Source organism: Chrysemys picta, chromosome 8, assembly GCF_011386835.1.
Source record: "Chrysemys picta bellii isolate R12L10 chromosome 8, ASM1138683v2, whole genome shotgun sequence".
Taxonomy (NCBI): Eukaryota; Metazoa; Chordata; order Testudines; family Emydidae; genus Chrysemys; species Chrysemys picta.
In genome coordinates, this window is record NC_088798.1 from 88,312,248 (window position 1) to 88,326,254 (window position 14,007).

The 14,007-nt window shown below is 40.7% G+C and overlaps 1 protein-coding gene across 8 annotated transcripts in view; it reads left to right on the top strand.

The window, feature by feature from the left end:
* FBXO38 (F-box protein 38) overlaps positions 1-14,007 on the top strand; it is a 35,716-nt gene that overhangs the window by 12,904 nt on the left and 8,805 nt on the right. For 5 of the 8 annotated variants that reach the window (XM_005298008.4, XM_024100205.3, XM_065554915.1 and 2 more), the window contains 6 exons: positions 287-457; positions 1,829-1,971; positions 3,060-3,282; positions 4,031-4,150; positions 5,411-5,590; positions 7,598-8,323. In XM_005298008.4, coding sequence (XP_005298065.2) covers positions 287-457; positions 1,829-1,971; positions 3,060-3,282; positions 4,031-4,150; positions 5,411-5,590; positions 7,598-8,323 — 1,563 coding nt within the window. The remainder of the gene's footprint in view (positions 1-286; positions 458-1,828; positions 1,972-3,059; positions 3,283-4,030; positions 4,151-5,410; positions 5,591-7,597; positions 8,324-14,007) is intronic. The other 3 variants (XM_005298009.4, XM_065554918.1, XM_065554917.1) reach the window with 1 other exon arrangement.

Consider the following 14,007-nt stretch of genomic DNA (forward strand, 5'->3'; position numbering starts at 1 on the left):
GGATAATGCAAATTGATAGTTTTGGTGTATTTTTCTAAGACTTGCTTTTAAAAGAATATAAATAATTATTGCTCTTGAATCTTGTGTCGTATAGTTAGATATGTTTTTTCTGTACCCCCTGAAACTTCCATTGTAACTGGACAGAGACTTTGCTTTGTCTAATGAAAGTAATATTCTGGTCTTTGTGTCAAATGGGATTACAGTATGGAATTCAGAAAAGGCTTATCTAAAAGGCTGCAACTTCTGAAGCGGCAGATTGCTGAAATCTTCTATTGTCTTTCTATAGGCAAAATGACTAATGGGGACTTGGTAAAGTATGGCTTGGCTGATGTGGTTGAAAATCCAGGAATCATCACAGACATTGGAATGAAGGCTGTAAATGAAGTATTCTCTTGCATCAAGTATCTGGTCGTGTACAACTGCCCACATCTGCACAACCCAAACAATTGGATCACAGGTATTGAATGCTTTTGGAAGATACAGTGTGAACGCCTCACATCAGGATGAAGATTTGTAGTTAAACTCCTTTCAGTAAATGAACATCATAAACCTGCAATTTAAGGAAACATTTGAGACCAAGAAATGGTCAGATTTTTTTTTTAAAGATTTGGTAGTTGAATGTCATGCCTTCTGTGTGTGTATATAATGTATACACACAAGCAGAATATTGTTAATTTGCACTGTAGATTGGTATAGTAGTTAGGAATGATTGATGTTTGCAAATTAGTAAGTGAGAAATATAGTAGAATAGTGCATCATATAAAATAACATACCCATTTAATATGGATAGTCCAATTCAAAAGTGTTCACGATGCTTCATTGTGCTTGAACTCTGACTTTTCAGGACCACATCTGGTGATGAGAGTGTATTTTCGTCTCTATCACTGATTCTACTCTGGTCCCCTTTCCTGAGAGTTGACGAGAGTGCAAATTAGTGCTAATTACGATAGTGATTCCTGTGATTGCAGATCCTTGTCTATTATGAGCTAGACTGAGACTACAAATGCTTTTCATATAGGTCGTGAACAGTCATTATAGATGTTGGCTGTATTCAGACTGGTTACAGAATGATGAAAGTAACACCGTTAGCGGACACCAGAATTATCCCTTTCCCCAGTCGGCGTCATTTTAAAATACTGGTAGGGCAAAGAAAACCCCAAACAGAGAGAGAGCCCTAATAATGATGGAAGGTTTTCCATAATTCTGCTAACTATTGTCCCACGATAAACAAATATGGAGATGCAGAAATTTGGAACCCCAATGATGCTGATAAACTTCAACTGTCAGAGCGGTGGTAATGGAAGGCTAACCGTCTCAAATCTGCAAAAGTTCTAATAGACTCATAGACTTTAAGGTCAGAAGGGACCATTTTGATCATCTGGTCTGACCCCCTGCATGATGCAGGCCACAAAGCCGTCCCTACCCTTTCCCTTGACTCTGCTGTTAAAGTCCCCAAATCCTGTGGCTTAGAGACTTCAATTGGCAGAGAATCCTCCCGCTAGCGATCCCTGCCCCATGCTGCGGAGGAAGGCGAAAAACCTCCAGGGCCTCTGCCAATCTACCCTGGAGGAAAATTCCTTCCCGACCCCAAATATGGCGATCAGTAAAACCCCGAGCATGTAGGCAAGATTCTCCAGCCAGACCCTTGTTAGCCATTATACTATTTACCTGCCATGGCACGGTATTCCTTTGACTAAAATCATGTTTTTCCATTAAACCATTCCCTCCATAAACTTATCTAGCTTAATCTTAAAACCAGACAGGTCCTTCGCCCCAAGATAAGAGGCTTGAAATCCTTCAAGGAGTATATATCTCTCTCCTTCCACAGATCATTCAAGATGGACCCGGCTAGTTGACCTCACCCTGGTGCGATGCCATGCAATAAAGCTAGATTCTTTTAGTCAGTTCATTGAATTACTGCCAAGCTTGGAGTTTATCTCTCTGGACCAGATGTTCCGGGAACCTCCTAAGGTAAATTTTGAGGTTTGGTTTTTTAAATTGTTGCTAGGGCATCTGAAATATACCAGAGTTCTGTTAAGGTACATGTTTTTTATAGTTATAATTAATTAAATAGTTCAGTGAGTGACTTAGGAATACGATTGCCATGAAAGATGTTTCTCTAAAAGATATGCTCTGAAGTTCTATGGCTTATATTATTCAGGTCAAACCAGAGTATCACAGTTTTCCCTGCTGGCCTTATGATCTATGAATCTGTGAAATTCAATGAAGAACAGTTGTATCCATTTGCAGACAGCAGTAGTGGTGGAATGTGGTACTAATGATTGAATATTTTGTTGTCCTCAGAAAAGAAGGTTTAGATGTACTGTCCGAATTTTTATTAGGGTTTTCATGGCTATTTTGGATATTTTATTTATTTTTTTTATTTTTTTGCATGAGACTTATTTTTGTATTGAGAGAATTGCACATTGTACTAAGTATTCTTATGATTTTGTAGCATGGTAAATTTGTGGTACTATTCCTTCATGTATGTGAATACTTTCATATATAGATTCTCTGATTTTTGTCTCCCCTCCTCATTCCCTCCCTCCCCCCCCAAACTGTTAAATGTCTTCTAATAACAATTTTCACAACTGTGGCAACGTACTAAATACTTCTTAATGATAAGATTATTCCAGAAACCTTTATATGTTTTTGTTTTTTACTAGAAAATCAACAGTAGCATCATCTTAATATCTGTCCTCTGTCTAGTGCCCATCCTGCTCTGGAAAGGAAATACAAACTCTTCTACTAGATTTTCTTTCATTTCTAGCTTCTCTGATCCTATGACCTATGCATTACAACTTCTTACCATAAGACTGTGCTATTGAACTTTACATTTTTAATGCCAGTTTAAAAGGGGAAAGGTGTAAATTTGGCAACCAAATATGCAATGTAAGTACAGAAAGTTCTGTGAGCAGATTCTTCTCCATATCTACACACATACTGCCCAACCACAAATATGACAGTATTGATACAATGGTTTTGTATCAATGTTAGGATAGATTGTGGAGATTTGACATCAGTAATTTAGAATCTTTTTGTGTTTTTGTTTATTTCAGGGCTGTGCTCGTGTGGGCCTGAGTGCTGGCACAGGGATTGGTGTTTCATCTGCCCTAGTCAGTAATCAGAACTCCAACAATGATAACGACAACAACAACAACCACCAGAACAACAACAACCCCAACATCCATCACAACAACCATCAACACCCAAATGACCAGAACGAGGAGAACGAGCTGCGGCAAGATGGGCAGGTGGAAGAGCAGCAGATTGCAGCTGAGGGTAACCACTGATCTTTTGTGAGCCTCTGAAAGAAATGGTCATATTTTGCATTGCCATTTGCACAGGACTGTAGGCAAAAAGTGAATGTGTATTGAAAGACACTCTTTAACTCCATAGTTTGAAGGCTACCCTCTTTATCTCCTCTATTTAGTATCTATCCATAAGACGCAAACTTGATCTGCGTATTAAATCTAATGGTTGATCTATGCTATCATAACAAGAAGTCATTTAAAGATAAACAATAATATAGATACTAGCCCAGCAGTTTAAAGATTGCATACTGTACTGCTCCACAGAGAAATATTAATTTGTGATTTGAGCTCCCTTGGTCAGGGTTGGGATTGCATCACATTACTTTGTAGCATACCATCCAGTTTACCCAGAAATAATACAAATGTTCTGGGGAAAGCAGCATAAAGACCTCAACCAGATGAACTTGTCATGGTAATGCAAGGAACCTTTTCAGGACAAAGAATGGAGAATCCTGAAGGAGCCACTTCCTTCAGCAAAACCAAGAGTATAGAATTGGGCCCGAATCCCCTAGAAGTTACAGAACCAATAATCTCTGAGAGGCTTCAGCATGACTCAGTGAGGACGTAAGGCAGCTACTGTTAGTGATATCACAGCACTACAGTGCCTCTCTGTGACTTCAGTGTGATTATCACTTGAAATCCTTCTACATATATTGAGCTATGTGCTTTGGCTTCTTTTTCTTGACGGTTGATTTTTATTGTCTTGATCTTTTCAGCACTGAATGATATGGAGGAAGTGGCACAGGATGATGGAGGGGCTGCAGGGGATGGTCAGAATGAGGCCTCTGCTCATAATCCAGCAGTTATTCCTATGGATGTTGACGAGGAGCAAGCAGGTAATTCTGATCCTGGAAAAGTAATCATTACTTCAAGATCCTTCGAGTTGCAAGATTCATTAGTTCAGTTTGACTCTATTCTGACTTGACTTTTCTTCAGCTAGGATATGTGAGACATTTGAATTAATAGCTCTGGTATGGTGGGATGCTGCAAATAAACTTGTTGTGATTTATAGTCTGCTCTACAGTCCCCACTTTTCTGCAGTTCATTTGATGAGGAAATATTTTTTTAAGGCCTAATTTTCATACTGCAGTGTAATGAGAGGGTCAGAAGGCATGAATATTCTTACTTGCTTTGCCTTGTTCCAGCCTTTGCATTTATGGTCTGCCTCCTCCCACTGCAGTTTATGGGCTCCTCCCCTTTGGTTGAGTTGTAGCCAGAGCATCTTGTATAAGCACTAATTTAAGTTGCATTAATGAGTCGCATCAGACAGTCTCAATTATTGATGCCAGCCATTTGCTTTACAGCACGTTGCACTGTAGATATGCCAACAGCTTAAAACAAAACCAGGGTGTCTGTTCACTGGAGTGTTTTTCCAAAAAGCTCCTGGAAATTTCATGCCGATGTTCATTTCTTGAATTATTCACAGGTACCATATACTGTGCCAGTTTGGTACAGCTAGCAGCACTCTGTCCCAACAGCCAGAAGCATGAGAGTTGAGCCCCTCAGAGAACATGGGTTTTCACTCAGTGTGGACACTCTGGGATGTTACTGATAGGAAGACTGCTGCACCACTAGGGGTCTTTTCTGCCCATCTTTGAGGGTTGCCTGGGTGGAAGTTTGACATCCCTGGATGCTCTTTCAAAAGGATTTGAGGATAATCCCAATGTCCTGCACTCCCAGTAACACAAATTCTAAGGGATGAGCACAAAATGCCTTTCAAATTAGGACCTCAGTTACTGCATTGTCAGTTTCTCACTGTTGTGGAAGATGCTTCTGGGATACTTTGACAAAGTATCCCAGAAGTGTGAGGCGTGTCATAGAAAACCAGTATTCTGGCCTATTGTGTCAGCACTTTTTCTGATAGATTAGAACATCTTTGATTGTTTTAAATGTGTTTTAATGGTGCATCTTTAAATCACTTTTGCAGCATTTGAGTTTTTATGCAGGATCGACATTAAAGAGTGTAGAGTTGGTCTTTCTATGGTATTCCCAAACTGTTGCAGAACTTCACCAGACAGGAACTATTGCATTATAACACTCTACAATCAGTGCTTGCCTTGCGTAAATGAACTGTCAGCATTCTTCTCCTGTTTTAGGACCCAGCGGCCTTCAGCCTGTCGTAAAAGCTGCACCTATTACTGTCCATGACTCGGATAGTGAGGATGAAGAAGAGAACATGGGGTCCTCAAGAGCCTGCATTACTAACAGCATTGCACAGAGTTACTCTGATGGAGAAGAGAAAGTCAGAGATCCAGTGGAAACCAGAGAGCCGTCAGGTCTGAAAGATTTTGTATGGGTTGGCTTATTAGTAAGGTCTGGATTACACTAGGCAAAGTCTCCTAATTTGGAGACTGAAGCTTAAAAGAGCCCATTTTGCTTCTTTTCCATGCCTCAGGAAACGACTAGTCATACAGATCCATTACAACCTAGAATGGAGCAGTAGGATACATCCCCATAATGCTGCATTCACATGTGTAAAATGGGGACATACAGCATAAATGCCAGAAGCATAGCTGCAGATTTTTGCAGGCACAGGACTGCTCATACATATTTGCAGGTACATTCATTGCATCAGTGGCTTACAGTAGACATCTGTACGTCCAGATTTGCAACTGTGTTGCTAATATGAACTCTCTTTCAAAGTGCCTACAGTCACATGTTGAAAAACTATCAAGCAAATGCTTAGGGGAGGAGTAGGAAATGCTACTGCCATCTAATGGATAATGTAGGCTTCCTGGGAATGTCCCAGAGAAAGTAGTCCAGATCTAGTCTTCTCTTTAAAGAGAATGTTATAGCTTAGGAATGAAGTGACTCCTCCCTTTTTTCATCCCTCAAGATCCTCTACTTTGGAACAAGGCTCATTATTGTTACTGTCATTGTTTGTATTACAGTAACACCCACAGGCTCCAATAAAGGCTGAGGCCAAGTTGTACAATGTGGAAAAACACAGCAAGAGACTGTCCCTTCCCTGAAGAGCTTATAGTCTAAATAGGCAAGACAGACAATGGATAGAAAGGGAAACTAAGGCACAGAGAGGTAAAGTGATTTGACAAAAGTCACAAGGTGGCTCCGTGGCAGAGATGGAACTAAAACCCAGGTGCTTTATCCTGGGTCTGTGGGTCTCCAGAAAAACAGATGACTTTAATAACATTTCCGAAGTCTTCATCTGCTCACTCTGAGTAGGACATTGGTCCACGTGTGTATGCAAGAGGAGGAAGTAAAAGTTGAATTACACTCTATATACAGGAAGCCAGATAATTGACATGAAGTACATATGGCCTGGTTCTTCTGGGGCTTGTAGACTAGAAAGGGTTTAGCTAACTGAACAGTATAATAATAATCCTATATTGGATAGGGCTGAGTGGTGTGTTGGCTTAATGTACTCTACTAGCCTTTCATTTCTGCAGATCTGAGCGCACATCAGCCTTAGTTCAGAAGTAAGATTGAATTTGGTGGCTTCACACTAGTAGTTGGTGTGTATCTGCATCTCAAAATTGTTAGTGATTTAGTACTTTTTGACAGGACTAGTAGTTTCAACTCAAAGGAAGTCCCAGGCAAGCTACAGTGTAGCAATGAGGTCAGGGACCCAGAGTTGAAATAGCAGGGGATAGCTACAAGTCAGAATTAAGATACGTTTGGAGAGCTGTTTGCAGAAGCTTTCCCAGTGATACCAGTGCCGTTGGGAGCTATCTAGTCTAGTACACTGAGCAAGGGGCTGGGAGCTAGATATTTCTGAACTTTAATGCTGGTTTTGCATTGACTCTGTCTCTTTCCCTCTGTAAAATGGGAATACAACTTATCTACCATACCTCATATGTAGGTGTGTAAATTAATGATTGCACAGTGCTTTGAAAGTCTGAAGCACTATCCGTTCTAAGTTGTCATTTATTCCCTTATTTTCAAGAGAACTAAGAATTGCTAAAAATACATTCCCATATCATGTTCTTGCACGTTGGGCTTTTTACCCAGTGAGCTGCTTCCAGAAAGCCCTAGACACATCCAGCAAATGTGTATCTCCTGATGTGCCTGGTACATCAGTTGAGGTGAGCAGCTCTAGGACATTAGAGAGATTCAGCTGCCGATGGGATAAGTGTTAACATCCCACAACTTCAGAATAAGTCCTAATTCAAAATATTGGTTCCTCACTGACCTCCCCACTGCCTTTGCGGCTGAGCTCCTGGCTGTCCTACAGCGTACTATTCTGCATGTTGTCCATATGTGTTTATTGAAACCTTGCATTCGCTTGCTTTATTGTTCTTTCATGCTTAATGTTACTGTATCAGCAGTGAGCGGTAAAGGCAAGACTCCATTGCGGAAGAGGTGCAATGCCAACCAAGTGGGCCAGGTGAAGCAATTCCATGCTGAGGAGAGCAGCTGTGAGAAAGGCTGTCAAGTGACCAGTGAGCAGATTAAAGCAGATATGAAAGCAGCCAGCGACATGCCTGAAAGGAATAAAATCAAAGATTCTTACCCAGGTTGCACTAATGCTGCTGGATCGACAGGGACCTCCAACTCTTGCAGTGCTGCTTCTTCAAGCCCTGATTGTGCAAGGACAGCTAATAGCCACTCTGCTGGCACCAGTCCGACAATTGCAGATGAATCCAGGCAGTGTGTCTGCTCCCCTTGTAAGAGCGAAGGCTCCAATGAGAGAGACAGTGAGGAGGGTGCCATTTGCTCCAGGTGCTCCTGCTATAGGCAGCAGGAGCCACAAAGGAGGATTAGTGGGTGCTCTGATGGGGAGTGCCCATCCACTAGTGGCGCCTGCACTCGGAATGGACCAAATAGCACTGGGTCAGATTTTTCACTTAGGACGGTGCCAAACTGTGGGTCTCCAGGAGAGGCAAACACCGAAAGGACTAATGGGAGTGTCTGTGGGATTGCTGGTGAGGAGGAGGGCGCTGGCTCACAGCCAGGGAACTATGAAATGGAGTATAATGAAGATTATCCCCGCCGGCCTCTAACAAGAGCCAGAAGCAAACTGTCCCATGTACCTCTGTTGTCTGAATCAGGTATGGCCTACACTTGTATATTTTACTTCAGAGTTACTATTTCATACTAAAGCAGCAACTATCAAATAAAAGAAGCATCCATATTTTAATAACTCAATAATTCTGCATGCTTGTAAATAAAAAGTTTTATTGATTGACAGATGAGCCAGAGAGTTGAAATTACTGATTTATCAGTTTCATAGCTGCTTATGGTCACACACATCTTTCTGTAAGCATGACCATGATCTCCATATTCTCTCATATGTTTTCATGTGTGTCATGCATATATGGTAAGGTTGGAACAATGATTGATTTAGAATTTTGTAAAACACTTACAACATTTTTGACAACTCATCTTGGTGTTCTGTCTTTATAAGCTATTATTCACTGAAACATAAGAATTGCTCTCCCATTCAAGAATTTCTTCTGTGAAAGAGGAAGCAGGGGTGCTCAACTCTTTGCCAGAGGAAAAAAGTTGATGAAATAATTGTGATAATTTATCAGCCAGTAAGGCAAAAAAAAATGTAATTATTACCCAATCTTAGTAGTATACAACTACATAATGGATCCCACTTCCAATTGCTGAGGCATGAATAAAAGACTTGAAAAATGCATTTCTCATGAAACAGTTTGCACAATATCCAGAATGCTAAAAGAACCCATCTAAAGAGCTGGAACAAAGACTAAAATTTGGGATGGAGGGAGGACTGACCCTTGGGGAACACCACTAGTTACCCCTCTCCATTCTGAGAATTTACCATTAATTCCTACCCTTTGTTCCCTGTCTTTTAACCAGTTCTCAATCCATGAAAGGACCTTCCCTTTTATCCCATGGCAGCTTAATTTACATAAGAGCCTTTGGTGAGGGACCTTGTCAAAGGCTTCTGGAAATCTAAGTACACTATGTCCACTGGATCCCCCTTGTCCACATGTTTGTTGACCCCTTCAAAGAATTCTAATAGATTAGTAAGACACGATTTCCCTTTACAGAAACCATGTTGACTATTGCTCAACAGTTTGTTTTTCTGTGTGTCGGACAATTTTATTCTTAACTATTGTTTCGACTAATTTGCCCGGTACAGACGTTATACTTACCGGTCTGTAATTGCCGGGATCACCTCTAGCGCCCTTTTTAAATATTGGCGTTACATTAGCTAACTTCCAGTCATTGGGTACAGAAGCCGATTTAAAGGACAGGTTACAAACCTTAGTTAACAGTTCCGCAACTTCACATTTGAGTTCTTTCAGAACTCTTGGGTGAATGCCATCTGGTCCCGGTGACTTGTTAATGTTAAGTTTATCAATTAATTCCAAACCCTCCTCTCGTGACACTTCAATCCGTGACAGTTCCTCAGATTTGTCACCTACAAAAGCCAGCTCAGGTTTGGGAATCTCCCTAACATCCTCAGCCGTGAAGACAGAAGCAAAGAATCCATTTAGTTTCTCCGCAATGACTTTATTGTCTTTAAGCGCTCCTTTTGTATCTCGATCATCAAGGGGCCCTACTGGTTGTTTAGCAGGCTTCCTGCTTCTGATGTACTTAAAAAACATTTTGTTATTACCTTTGGAGTTTTTGGCTAGCCGTTCTTCAAACTCCTCTTTGGCTGTTCTTATTACATTCTTGCACTTAATTTGGCAGCATTTATGCTCCTTTCTATTTGCCTCACTAGGATTTGACTTCCACTTTTTAAAGGAAGTCTTTTTATCTCTCACTGCTTCTTTTACATGGTTGTTAAGCCACGGTGGCTCTTTTTTAGTTCTTTTACTGTGTTTCTTAATTTGGGGTATACATTGAAGTTGGGCCTCTATGATGGTGTCTTTAAAAAGCGCCCATGCGGCTTGCAGGGATTTCACTTTAGTCACTGTACCTTTTAACTTCTGTTTAACTAACACCCTCATTTTTGCATAGTTCCCCCTTTTGAAATTAAATGCCACAGTGTTGGGCTGTTGAGATGTTCTTCCCACCATAGGGATGTTGAATGCTATTGTATTATGGTCACTATTTCCATAATACAATTGTGCATAATACAGTCCTTGTGCAGCGTTTGCCCACTCTGAAGCATTAGGTGTTGGCTAATGCTGAAGGCAGACTCTGTCTTGATGTACCAGGCTACGTCCTCACTATGGGGGAGGGGAGGGTCGATTTAAGATACGCAAATTCAGCTACGCGAATAGCGTAGCTGAATTCGACGTATCGGAGCCGACTTACCCCGTTGTGAGGATGGCGGCAAATCGACCTCCGTGGTTCCCCCCGTCGACGGCGCTTACTCCTACCTCTGTTGGTGGAGTAGAAGCGTCGATTCGGGGATCGATTGTCGCGTCCCGATGAGACGCTATAATTCGATCCCCAAGAGATCAATTTCTACCCGCCGATTCAGGCGGGTAGTGTAGACCTGCCCCCAGTCTAATCTGGTGTGGCCCAGTCCCAGATTCATGCTGTGTATGCCTGGATATATACAACAGAGAGGCTCCATCTCTAGCCATTATAGTCTACTTCCCTCCTCTTCCCCCATGCTGGAATGTAATATTCATTTACACTCAATGCAAAACTTGAAAACGGTTTGTTAGAAAACTAAAGAGATTTTCCTGTAATTGGTTTGAATAAATGCATTGAGATTCATGGCTCTTTATTGTTTTGCCTGTGAGTTCCAGAACAAAGTGACATTGTGGTTTTTGGCTTTTGTAACAAACTTTTATTTATGATAGTGAATCTTCTATAATTGTTTGTCTTGAGTAATTGTTTAACATTATCTCAGACATTCAAGTTTTAACTTTTTCTATTGCTTATATGGTAAAGAGTGAAATAATCATAAAAATAATTACTAATACCGCAGATAAGTTGGCAAAAGGGGAAAAACCTATTGACGTGTATGATACTCTAATTACAGTAAAAAGCATCAAGCAAAACTGGGTTTGTCATTTAATAAGCATTTTATTTGAAGCTTGTCTTAGATTTAATTTATAGCTAAAGGCAGCATTTTGGAATTACATCCATGGTGAGCCCTTTGAAGAAGAGATCTTTGCCTGGAGCTGTACTGTGCACAATTCAACATACATTTGGGATGTTTTTCTTGTATTACAATGATTGAATATATCCCTGGTCACATATGCTATATGTCCTGTCATGAAATCACACTGGATGATGGTACATATGTACAATGAATTGCTTATTCCAATTGTAGAATACATTTTTTCATTGTTATATTTCATCTCCCACAACTATGGATCTTCTAGAAGAGGATCCTAAATGCTGCAGGCTCAGTTAAAGTCTGGGTGGCAATTGTAACTCAAACTCCTAGCCTTTGAGTTTCTCAGCTGTAACATTATCAAACAGTTTTTTTGTGTTCAATTTCCTTTTTTGTTTTTTAACGTCAGTAAAAAACTTTCCTTGACATCGTCTCAGTGTCATAACATCATGTCCACAGACTTGCATTGGTATCACCGTGAGAACTTTGTAACAGTGCCAAGGTGATGTTGTGGAAAAAGTCACCCACGCATCATTTTTGATCAGAGACTCAGCCTGCGGCCCGTTTATTGATTACACACCAACACGTTGGGGGCAGCAATTATCGGAACTGCTCCCCCGAAGCAAAGCATACAGGAGCTTTTAAAGCTTAAAACCACAAACCAATTACACACACTTGAGTAATAATGTCCTTATTTGGAATTAATACAGGTTAAGGGTTAGGGTCTTTTCGGTACTTTCCAGCACCCTTTTGCAACCTTGCCTTGTATGGATATAATTGAATTAAGGTCTCCTTGGTACTTTCCAACATCTTGCTGCAACTTTGCCTTTTATGAGGTGCTGTTACAAAATGCCCCTCACGGGATACAGTAACACAATGGGGTAGTCACACAATAAGTATGGGGGGGGGGCATGAGTTACATTTATAATTGCTTCACACAAGCGGTTATTATATTTCAAAAGCAATAGGCACATATTGCAAATAGTTTTTGCTTCTGGTGCTTTCCATCGCCTCCCCCGGCCCTCCTGTCCCAACTTCTCCCTTTATCACAGCGGTTATGGAACACAACTCTTAGTTTGGTTCAGGCTTTGGGCCTGCTAGCCACCAGCCGGGCCCAGGCCAAGCAAGCAAAGGCCTAGACCATTAGGGCTAGCCTAATTTTCCCCCCACAGTGAATAGAGAGAAAGCATTGTCACAAAAGGGTAACTTACAGGCCATCCTCATTAGCAGGTTATCCAACTTTAGGGGACACTCTTAAGATTAGTCAGTTAAAAATCTGTGCCTCTGTAAATGTTAAATTCATCTCTTCATAGTATCCTGAAAGTAGCTTCATTGTTTTTTCCTAAATGAAGGAGGCAGTGGAATATTATTAGATTAAAGAAAATCTAACTGACTTTGACCTATAATATTAAAGTGGTGCCTAGGTTTCCCCCCCACCACCACCACCTCTGATTTCAGGAGTCATATTAACTATTTGTCCACATTCTGCCACCTTCAGTTCTTATTGGCTTTACTGTTGTAGGCAGGCAGTGAAGTAAAATTTACACATGCCCCGTTCTCCTGAAACGTAAAAACATACGAATTGCCAGAATGGATCAGACCTGGGGTCCATTTAGTCCAGTGTCCTGTCTCAACAGTGGCCAGCACAGACACTGCAGAGAAAGGTACAAGAACCATGAAATAGGCAGATGTGGGATAATCTGCCCTTCCTCCTCCCCATATTAGTTCTCATCCTGATCTAATAGTTAGGTATTGATTTAAACCCTGAAGCATAAGGTATAAGCTCCATTTTGAAATTTGTTAGCTTTAGCAGTTATAACCCTTATAACATTCTTGTCATCCATATAAATGTGCAATTCTTTTTCGAATCTTACCAAGTTCTTGGCTGCAACAAATACCACAGTTTAATTATGTGTTTTGTGAAAAATGCTTTTATCAGTTTTGAATTTGCTACCCATTAATTTCATGCAGTGTCCCGTTCTTGTGTTTTGAGGCAGACGCTCCTGATCTACCTTCTCTAGACCGTTCATTATGTTATATACTTTTATCATGTTCCGTCGTCTTGGTCTCCTTTTTCAAGTAAACAATCCTGCTTGTCTAGTCATCTTTCTCCAAGCCCTTCTAATTCTGCAATATCCCTTTTTGAGAGGACTCTTGTAAATGTCACTTTCCTGGAGATGTGCAGGCCTGGGAAAACACTAAACTTGAGAGTATCTGGGAACAAAAACTCAAATATTTGGCCTCTTTGGCTTGACAGCCTCCCTTTTAAACTTCCCATCCATTTCAAAATATCAAAGGGTATTTCATCCTCAGTGAAATATTAATCTGTTTTACTTAACTATCTCACAGGGATGTTGAAAAACAGAATTAATTCTTTAGAAGGTATTTAATCCTGGGATGGAAGGTGCTATAGAAGTGCCAAGTGATGGTAGGGTCATTTGTTATTACTGTGTCCCTGCAAAACCTTGAATTTTAAATTGCAGAGAGAAACCTGCCAAAGTGTGAGGTCAGTGTTTCCTCTGAAATAGTTGTCACTACTAAAACAGCGTAGGAAGCTGCTGGGCTCCAGACTCTGCGTTGTGTTAGTGTCATCTGCAGCATCAGAGATGTGGCCAGGAAAATGAGGTGGGAGCAAGCTTTCAAATAGTTTGTTGATTTGTATAGTTATTATTGAAAAGCCTATTAAGGTTCTTTTTATTTTCCAAAAATTTCCAGTTCTGTGTGGGGAGTGGCACATGG